The sequence below is a fragment of the Oncorhynchus nerka genome, linkage group LG14 (genome assembly GCF_034236695.1).
Source record: "Oncorhynchus nerka isolate Pitt River linkage group LG14, Oner_Uvic_2.0, whole genome shotgun sequence".
NCBI lineage: Eukaryota > Metazoa > Chordata > Actinopteri > Salmoniformes > Salmonidae > Oncorhynchus > Oncorhynchus nerka.
Genome location: NC_088409.1, coordinates 99,735,191 through 99,746,227, shown reverse-complemented (window position 1 = coordinate 99,746,227; position 11,037 = coordinate 99,735,191). Strand labels below are relative to the sequence as shown.

Below are 11,037 nucleotides of genomic sequence, written 5' to 3'. Positions count from 1 at the left end.
GAACCAGACATCTGTTAGATGGGGATTACAGAACCAGACATCTGTTAGATGGGGAATACAGAACCAGACATCTGTTAGATGGGGAACCAGACATCTGTTAGAGAACCAGACATCTGTTAGATGGGGAATACAGAACCAGACATCTGTTAGATGGGGAATACAGAACCAGACATCTGTTAGATGGGACATCTGTTAGATGGGGAATACAGAACCAGACATCTGTTAGATGGGGAATACAGAACCAGACATCTGTTAGATGGGGATTACAGAACCAGACATCTGTTAGATGGGGAATACAGAACCAGACATCTGTTAGATGGGGAATACAGAACCAGACATCTGTTAGATGGGGAATACAGAACCAGACATCTGTTAGATGGGGAATACAGAACCAGACATCTGTTAGATGGGGAATACAGAACCAGACATCTGTTAGATGGGGAATACAGAACCAGACATCTGTTAGATGGGGAATACAGAACCAGACATCTGTTAGATGGGGAATACAGAACCAGACATCTGTTAGATGGGGAATACAGAACCAGACATCTGTTAGATGGGGAATACAGAACCAGACATCTGTTAGATGGGGATTACAGAACCAGACATCTGTTAGATGGGGAATACAGAACCAGACATCTGTTAGATGGGGAATACAGAACCAGACATCTGTTAGATGGGGATTACAGAACCAGACATCTGTTAGATGGGGAATACAGAACCAGACATCTGTTAGATGGGGAATACAGAACCAGACATCTGTTAGATGGGGAATACAGAACCAGACATCTGTTAGATGGGGAATACAGAACCAGACATCTGTTAGATGGGGAATACAGAACCAGACATCTGTTAGATGGGGAATACAGAACCAGACATCTGTTAGATGGGGAAATTGAGCAACTAAGACTTCCTCTGCAAAAAAATGTCAACATTTTATTACAGATTTCTTGATTTCTGTCTGGCTAATTTGACCTGTTTTGAGGGAAGTGTTACTGGGTATGTTGCTACGGTGGCTCAAAAGGGACAAACCACAGTGTAGATCCACTTTTTTCCCCCCCCTAATTTTTCAAGTGATGTTCATTAAGGCGAGCGGATGTTTTGCTGAGTTCTGCTAGATGCAAACCGACCCTCTATGCAGATGCCTTTTATCAGTTAAGTGGAGAGAAGTGCAACCACAACACAGTACTGTCTGTCTGCTGCTATATATTATATATATATATATAAAGATTTCCTGTAGCGCTGGGTGTGAGTGGACCTGACTCTAATTACTGGGGGGTTTTGCTGTGTGTCAGGGGCTGCTGTTGGAGCAATGACTCGCTGTCATATAGTGTATAATTTTTTTTTTTTTTTTTGGGGGGGGGGGGGGGGGGTTCAATGCTTTATTTAACACTGAACTTTTTTTTTTTTTAAACGCAACATGTAAAGTGTTGACCCCATGTTTCATGAGCTGAAATAAATAAAAATCCCCCAAATTTTTCCACACACACACACACACACACACACACACACACACACACACACACACACACACACACACACACACACACACACACACACACACACACACACACACACACACACACACACACACACACAGACACACACACACACACACACACACACACACACACACACACACACACACACACACACACACAGCTTATTTCTCTAAAGTGTTGTGCGTGAATTTGTTTACATCCCTGTTAGTGAGCGTTTTCTCATTTGCCAAGATTAATCCATCCACCTGACAGGTGTGGCATATCAAGAAGCTGATTAAACCGCATGATCGTTACACAGGTGCACCTTGTGCTGGGGATGTTAAAAGTCCACTTTAAAATGTGCTGTTTTGTCATAAAACACAAGGCCACAGATGTTTTGAGGGAGTGTGAAATTGGCATGCTGACTGCAGGAATGTCCACCGGAACGGTTGCCAGACAATTGAATGTTAATTTATCTACCATAAACTGTCTCCAATATATTTTTGAGGTTATTTGTCAGTACGTCCAACCGGCCCCACAACCGCAGACCACGTATAACCACACCAGCCCAGGACCTCCACATCAGGCTTCTTCACCTGCGGGATCGTCTGAGGAGTATTTTTTTTTTTTGGCCCTTTTGTGGGGCAAAACTCATTCTGATTAGCTGGGCCTGCCTCCCCAGTGGGCCCGCCTCCCCAGTGGGCCCGCCTCCCCAGTGGGCATGCCTCCCCAGTGGGCATGCCTCCCCAGTGGGCCCGCCTCCCCAGTGGGCCCGCCTCCCCAGTGGGCCCGCCTCCCCAGTGGGCCCGCCTCCCCAGTGGGCCCGCCTCCCCAGTGGGCCCGCCTCCCCAGTGGGAGCCCGCCTCCCCAGTGGGCCCGCCTCCCCAGTGGGCCCGCCTCCCCAGTGAGCCCGCCTCCCCAGTGGGCCCGCCTCCCCAGTCATGTTAAATCCATAAATTAGGGCCTCCCAGTGGGCCCGCCTCCCCAGTGGGAGTTTATGCCTCCCAGTGGGCCCGCCTCCCCAGTGGGCCCGCCTCCCAATGGGCCCGCCTCCCAGTGGGATTTCTTCAGTATTAACAGTAACTCGTCCCCAGTCATGTTTCCATAAATTATAATTTTTGTTGAGTTTTTTATATAAACAAACACTTTGAAGTTGTTGCATGTTGCGTTTATATTTTTTGTTGAGTTTTATTTATATATAAACAAACACTACTCCATGTCCTGGACAAGGGAACTGTTTCAACACACATTTCAGTGTCTGGTTGAAACGAAGCACCTACATTAAACAGTGATTGGTTTGGCTTGGTGATAGAGTGACTGCATGGGGATCTATTATGCTTAGACGAGGAGGAGACCATGTGACCTGACCAGGAAACACTGTCATATAGGGCCAGTGTTTCCTGGTCCCTCCTCCAGTCCCCCCAACAGCCCAACTCCAGTCCTCCAGTACCCCCAACAGCCCAACTCCAGTCCTCCAGTACCCCCAACAGCCCAACTCCAGTACCCCCAACTCCAGTCCTCCAGTACCCCCAACAGCCCAACTCCAGTCCTCCAGTACCCCCAACAGCCCAACTCCAGTCCTCCAGTACCCCCAACTCCAGTACCCCCAACAGCCCAACTCTAGTCCTACAGTACCCCCAACAGCCCAACTCTAGTCCTACAGTACCCCCAACAGCCCAACTCTAGTCCTACAATACCCCTAACAGCCCAACTCTAGTCCTCCAGTATCCCCAACAGCCCAACTCCAGTCCTCCAGTACCCCCAACTCCCCAACAGCCCAACTCTAGTCCTCCAGTACCCCCCAACAGCCCAACTCTAGTCCTACAACCCCAACAGCCCAAGTCCAATACCCCCAGCCCAACTCTAGTCCTCCAGTATCCCCAACAGCCCAACTCCAGTCCTCCAGTATCCCCAACAGCCCAACTCCAGTCCTCCAGTACCCCCAACAGCCCAACTCCAGTCCTCCAGTACCCCCAACAGCCCAACTCCAGTCCTCCAGTACCCCCAACTCCAGTACCCCCAACAGCCCAACTCTAGTCCTACAGTACCCCCAACAGCCCAACTCTAGTCCTACAGTACCCCCAACAGCCCAACTCTAGTCCTACAATACCCCTAACAGCCCAACTCTAGTCCTCCAGTATCCCCAACAGCCCAACTCCAGTCCTCCAGTATCCCCAACAGCCCAACTCCAGTCCTCCAGTACCCCCAACAGCCCAACTCCAGTCCTCCAGTACCCCCAACAGCCCAACTCCAGTCCTCCAGTACCCCCAACAGCCCAACTCCAGTCCTCCAGTACCCCCAACAGCCCAACTCCAGTCCTCCAGTACCCCCAACTCCAGTCCTCCAGTACCCCCAACAGCCCAACTCCAGTCCTCCAGTACCCCCAACAGCCCAACTCCAGTCCTCCAGTACCCCAACAGCCCAACTCCAGTCCTCCAGTACCCCAACAGCCCAACTCCAGTCCTCCAGTACCCCCAACAGCCCAACTCCAGTCCTCCAGTATCCCCAACAGCCCAACTCCAGTCCTCCAGTATCCCCAACAGCCCAACTCCAGTCCTCCAGTACCCCCAACAGCCCAACTCCAGTCCTCCAGTACCCCAACAGCCCAACTCCAGTCCTCCAGTACCCCCAACAGCCCAACTCCAGTCCTCCAGTACCCCCAACAGCCCAACTCCAGTCCTCCAGTACCCCCAACTCCAGTCCTCCAGTACCCCCAACAGCCCAACTCTAGTCCTACAGTATCCCCAACAGCCCAACTCCAGTCCTCCAGTACCCCCAACAACCCAACTCCAGTCCTCCAGTACCCCCAACAACCCAACTCCAGTCCTCCAGTACCCCCAACAACCCAACTCCAGTCCTCCAGTACCCCCAACAGCCCAACTCCAGTCCTCCAGTACCCCCAACAGCCCAACTCCAGTCCTCCAGTACCCCCAACTCCAGTCCTCCAGTACCCCCAACAGCCCAACTCTAGTCCTACAGTATCCCCAACAGCCCAACTCCAGTCCTCCAGTACCCCCAACAACCCAACTCCAGTCCTCCAGTACCCCCAACAACCCAACTCCAGTCCTCCAGTACCCCCAACAACCCAACTCCAGTCCTCCAGTACCCCCAACAGCCCAACTCCAGTCCTCCAGTACCCCCAACAGCCCAACTCCAGTCCTCCAGTACCCCCAACTCCAGTCCTCCAGTACCCCCAACAGCCCAACTCCAGTCCTCCAGTATCCCCAACAGCCCAACTCCAGTCCTCCAGTACCCCCAACAGCCCAACTCCAGTCCTCCAGTATCCCCACTCATTTTTTGTTGTTGGCCCAGATGACAAATTCCTCCGATTCAACTAATTGAGGATGAAGTTGAATCGGGTGTGCTTGTTTGGGGCTACAACAACAATGTGTTCTGTTGTAGGACTGGAGGTGGGAAACGCTGCTATATGGGGTGGAAAAACTACTCAAATCTCATTCTGTAGTAAAAGTGAAGATATTTTAATTGAAAATTACCACTTGAGTAAAAGTATTTGGTTTTAAATGTACTTAAGTGTAGTTGCTAAAATATACTTAAGTATCAAAAGTATGAATAATTAAAAATTCCTTATATTAAGAAAACCAGATGGCACAATTTTCTTGTTTTTTATTTTCGCATAGCAAGGGTCACATTCCAACACTCAGACATGATTTAAAAACAACGCAGTTGTGTTTAGTGAGTCCTCCAGATCAGAGCCAGTAGGGATGACCAGGGATGTTCTCTGTTTAGTGAGTCCTCCAGATCAGAGGCAGTAGGGATGACCAGGGATGTTCTCTGTTTAGTGAGTCCTCCAGATCAGAGCCAGTAGGGATGACCAGGGATGTTCTCTGTTTAGTGAGTCCTCCAGATCAGAGGCAGTAGGGACGACCAGGGATGTTCTCTGTTTAGTGAGTCCTCCAGATCAGAGACAGTAGGGATGACCAGGGATGTTCTCTGTTTAGTGAGTCCTCCAGATCAGAGCCAGTAGGGATGACCAGGGATGTTCTCTGTTTAGTGAGTCCTCCAGATCAGAGCCAGTAGGGATGACCAGGGATGTTCTCTGTTTAGTGAGTCCTCCAGATCAGAGGCAGTAGGGATGACCAGGGATGTTCTCTGTTTAGTGAGTCCTCCAGATCAGAGGCAGTAGGGACGACCAGGGATGTTCTCTGTTTAGTGAGTCCTCCAGATCAGAGGCAGTAGGGACGACCAGGGATGTTCTCTGTTTAGTGAGTCCTCCAGATCAGAGGCAGTAGGGATGACCAGGGATGTTCTCTGTTTAGTGAGTCCTCCAGATCAGAGGCAGTAGGGATGACCAGGGATGTTCTCTGTTTAGTGAGTCCTCCAGACCAGAGGCAGTAGGGACGACCAGGGATGTTCTCTGTTTAGTGAGTCCTCCAGATCAGAGACAGCAGGGATGTTCGCTTATAAGTATGTGAATTGGACCATTTTCTGTCCTGCTAAGCATTCAAAATGTACTTTTGGGTGTCAGGGAAAATTTATGGAGTAAAAAGTACATCATTTTCATTAGGAGTGTATGGAGTAAAAAGTCAAATATATAAATGATAAAAGTACAGATACCCCCCCAAAAAATGCCTTAAGTACTTTACACCACTGATGAGTGCTTAGACCCAGGTAGGGAGGGTGTTTTATAACCCCACCACAGTATGACACAGGGAAACTGTAACTGGCAATAATATTTGCTGATTTGAAAATGTTGAAATTTGTACATTTAGCTACATCAAATGTTGCCCACCTTCCCCAAGCACAACAGAGCTTTACTATGGTTCTGACTAGGTGGAATACAGACTCTTTCGTAGCAGGTTAGGAGAATGAGGTTACGGTTATGAAAAGGGTTAGCTAAAATGCTCTCCTAGCCTGCTATGAAAAGTCACTTCCTGGTTGTAGCTGTACTCCATCTTGTCCAAGGTTTTCCCAAACTCTTTTTGTTGTTGTTGCCATGGCGCCATCACGCTTTGATCATTTGAATCAACTGTGTCGTGTTAGGGGGCAAAAACTCAAATGTTCACCCCTTGGGGTCCCGAGGACCTTGGGAAACGCTGATCTAGTCACAACTCTGTATTATTGTCTTGACTCACTGTGTGAATCCCTTCCCTAGTTGGTGATGTACTGTGACATGTGTAAAAAAAAAAAAAAAAATGCTGTATATGAATGAGTATAAAATAAAGTGAAATGTTCTAATCATGTGTTCTTTGCAGTTTGTTGTTATAAAACTGTACAATATTGCTTAGATTGACAAATTTATTCGAGGCCTAAAATGGTGGGTATGTTCAACGATTGGCCAGAATGTGGCGGTAGTGCGTGTGTTGTTGACCGCTATTTGCAGTGTTGCCATGTTCGCGGTTTCCGGCTAAATTTGGCTACTTTGAAAACGATGTGTCGGGAGGAAATGTACTGGTTGCGGGGTTTTTCTAACAGTTGTGGGTAGGCTATTTAGATCGTCATTATGGAGACATCTATTTCAAACACGTTTTCCGTAAAACATATGAATTACGCTAGAACTGACGCACACCAATAAATAATGGGGACAAAGCACTGGAAAACGACTTTGGGCGCACTAGAGCCCCTAGGAGGTGGTTTAAACTACATTATATTGTTGACTTTGCTTAAAGAAAACGGTATCAAGCGGGAGGGGGGGTCTGCCCGAGTGGACATTTAACATAGAAGTTATGGAACTCCCTCACGTGGTTCTTTTTTATGGGGGAAAGTCCTCAATTAAACGGATATTAAATGTGGAGAATGATCCATTTGCCTCCGCTGGCCATCAAGAAGCCTATTAATATATATACCATGGTAGGCTAACATTTGATACAATAAATATGTTGAAATGGCGGAGTCATTGCAAATCAATGTGCCACCTTGTGTAGTCTACCTGGAGCTGTCGAACCGATTTAATAAATATGCTATAATTTAGCCTTATGTTAGTATGCAATTATTAATGGACATGTTTCGTTAATTCATTTTAAGTTATTTAAGCTCTTATCGTAATTGCTGATCAGTTAGAACGCATTAGATTGCCGGTGACAGTCAGATGAGGCTACAGGTGAAACAAATTCAAAACCATAAACACTGCCTGTTGTTGACAAGCATATTCAGTATATATACATATTATTCATATTTCATTCAATGATTGAAATTATGACCCCATCCTCAGTAGCCTATTCAAGCAGTCTATTGGGGAAACAACCATTTCTTACCTCAAAATCCCCTCGCTATTCATGTTGAATACATTCGTCTGTTTGAACTAAGCGAGCTGCTAAATCGTTCTGTTTATATCTTGACTACATCTTGTCTAGTCTACTGTAGTCTATCTGAAATGATATGTAGGCCAATCAGGTACTATAGGCTACCTTCCTTTATCCAAGCAAAATTGAATTACAATCATAAACCCAGATTTTAGTCTGCAGCCTATTGAAATGACATGTCAATCTCGCAAATGGACCATTTATAACGGTTTGCAGTCTTAACATCTGGCGTATAATAACAGCACAATTGCCGGAATTGAGCATAAAATGAGTTTAGTCATGTTCGTCCAAGTGGTTCTTGCTCAGAGATTTTGTGATCCTATGTCCACCTTTCATCACTCAATCTCCCCTGTCGGATTTGAACAGATCGTTGATAAACCTGAATCGAGCCCTAAATGCAGATTGGGTGAAATCCGTGGTATATCAGACCATATTTGTTTTTTTTGTTTAACCTTTATTTAACTCGGCAAGTCAGTTAAGAACACGTTCTTATTAACAATGACGGCCTACCAAAAGTCATCCTGCGGGGACGGGACGGGACGGGGGGGCTGGGATTAAAAAAATAAAAATAAAAATACAATATAAATATAGGACAAAACACACATCACAACATAAAGAGAGGACTAAAGACAACAACATAGCAAGGCAGCAACACATTACAACATAGCAAGGCAGCAACACATTACAACATAGCAAGGCAGCAACACATTACAACATAGCAAGGCAGCAACACATTACAACATAGCAAGGCAGCAACACATTACAACATAGCATGGCAGCAACACATTACAACATAGCAAGGCAGCAACACATTACAACATAGCAAGGCAGCAACACATTACAACATAGCAAGGCAGCAACACATTACAACATAGCAAGGCAGCAACACATTACAACATAGCAAGGCAGCAACACATTACAACACAGCAAGGCAGCAACACATTACAACATAGCAAGGCAGCAACACATTACAACATAGCAAGGCAGCAACACATTACAACATAGCAAGGCAGCAACACATTACAACATAGCAAGGCAGCAACACATTACAACATAGCAAGGCAGCAACACATTACAACACAGCATGGTAGCAACACATTACAACACAGCATGGTAGCAACACATTACAACATAGCATGGCAGCAACACATTACAACACAGCATGGCAGCAACACATTACAACACAGCATGGTAGCAACACATTACAACACAGCATGGTAGCAACACATTACAACATAGCATGGCAGCAACACATTACAACATAGCAAGGCAGCAACACATTACAACACAGCATGGTAGCAACACATTACAACATAGCAAGGCAGCAACACATTACAACACAGCATGGTAGCAACACATTACAACACAGCATGGTAGCAACACATTACAACACAGCATGGTAGCAACACATTACAACACAGCATGGTAGCAACACATTACAACACAGCATGGTAGCAACACAACATAACAGCAACATGGTAGCAACAACATGGTACCAGCACAACACATGGTACAAACATTATTGGGCCCAGACAACAGCACAAAAGGTAGAGAGAACAATACATCACACAAAGCATATACCAGTGGTATGACAGAAAAATAATACGTTTTACTGTTCTAATTAGGTTGGTAACCATTTTATAATAGCAACAAGGCACCCGGGGGATGTGTGGTATATGGCCAATATACCATTGCTAACAAATGTAACCAGGCATACCATGTCGTGTCATGCGTAAGAACAGCCCTTAGCCGTGGTATATTGGCCATATACCACACCCCCTTGTGCCTTATTGCTTAATCATAGCAGTTTGACGAGTTAAATCGACATCCATTGATGAAAAACGATCTGTCAAGTTTAATAACAAATTATATTTTCTCATCGGGCATATTCAAATGCCTTTATTATGTCATGTCATAGCTCAACAATAATTATTATCTTGAGGAAACACACATTTTGTTTCTAATGTCGATGCAACGATAACATTATGGAAAAGTGACTTTATTGTATAAATATGGCAACTCTTCGCTTGTTAAAAAACAACAACATTTGTGCCAGTTTCCAGGCCTTTGGGGCGGGTTTTGTGTTGTCATTGTGTTAGAAATTTGCGCTCGACCTGGCAACCTGCTTTATCATAAATCCCATTCGAACAAGCGTCGGTCTGTATTTATAGGCCATTTCGAAGCAGGGACAATCGAGCAAAGGTACAAAACGAATGTTTAAAAAATATATATATAAATATATTTGCTATTTCGCTCTATTTCATATTTGTATGTGAATATTTGTGTTTGCACGACGATGTATTTGTAACTTTAGCGGAACACTCCTCCTGCGCAGTGAAGCTTTTTCTCCACCGTTGCACAAACCAACTGTTATGCAGCTAGCGTTAGCATTAAAGCTAGCGGTCCTGTAGCTACATTTAGCAACTTTAATGTTATTCAGATAAGGTAACATTACTGCTATCGATGGATTATGTTATCGAGGCAAACTTTCAGTTTATATTTGCGCATGGGTTTGCATCATTGGCCATCATAATAATTTAATAAGCAGTGTTTTACAGTGCATCATCCACCTAGCCAGTTGGCTAACAACAGTGCATGGTGCTATTATTGAAGTTGGCGCCAGTTTCATAGTGGACATAGCTAAACAGTGCTATACAGAATTCAACTCCAGGGTGCATTCTGTGCAATGACTTTTATTCATTGAGTTTTGTTTGTTATCGATGCAGAAATTTTTAATAGTTGCATAGATCTCCATGCACCATGAGGAGTGCTGAGGTGAAGAAACTGAAAGTGAACGAGCTGAAAGAGGAGCTGCGTCGGCGATCCCTGGACACCAAGGGGCTGAAGGCGGACCTGGTGGAGCGGCTCAATGCGGCTCTGGAGGCGGAAGCTGCGGAGCCCGGTGGAGCTGCAAGGGGGACACCGGAGCACGAGCCGGAGGAGGAGGAGCAGCGGGGAGATGGAGAGGAGGGATTTGGGGATGAAGGATTCCCGAACAAAGGTAGAACTAGACAGACTTCCTATTTGTGCACATGGAATGTCAACCAGGGGACATTTCCTTTGAAATATAATCATGTTTCTGGGGGGGTTAAAGTTCTTCGCCACATCGACCGATTTCCATCATATTGATTCTGGAGAGGTCGTTTCTGAGATCAGTTTAGATCCGAAGTCAAATCTCTGTGGACCACAGCAGCGCTGAACGCGGACAGCGGTGTCTAGTCTACTGTAGCTGCTGGCAAAGTCATGCAAAAGCCTTTACTTTATCGCTCAGGATGTAACTTTCAAGTATTTTTGAT

At 45.9% G+C, this 11,037-nt stretch overlaps 1 protein-coding gene across 2 annotated transcripts in view; it reads left to right on the top strand.

The window, feature by feature from the left end:
* Positions 1 to 9,848: 9,848 nt before the first annotated feature.
* Positions 9,849 to 11,037, top strand: part of hnrnpul1 (heterogeneous nuclear ribonucleoprotein U-like 1) — a 78,445-nt gene continuing 77,256 nt past the window's right edge. For both annotated transcript variants that reach the window (XM_065000611.1, XM_065000610.1), the window contains exons 1-2: positions 9,849 to 9,943; positions 10,468 to 10,742. In XM_065000611.1, the coding sequence (XP_064856683.1) occupies positions 10,502 to 10,742 (241 nt within the window). In that variant the 5' untranslated portion in view covers positions 9,849 to 9,943; positions 10,468 to 10,501. The remainder of the gene's footprint in view (positions 9,944 to 10,467; positions 10,743 to 11,037) is intronic.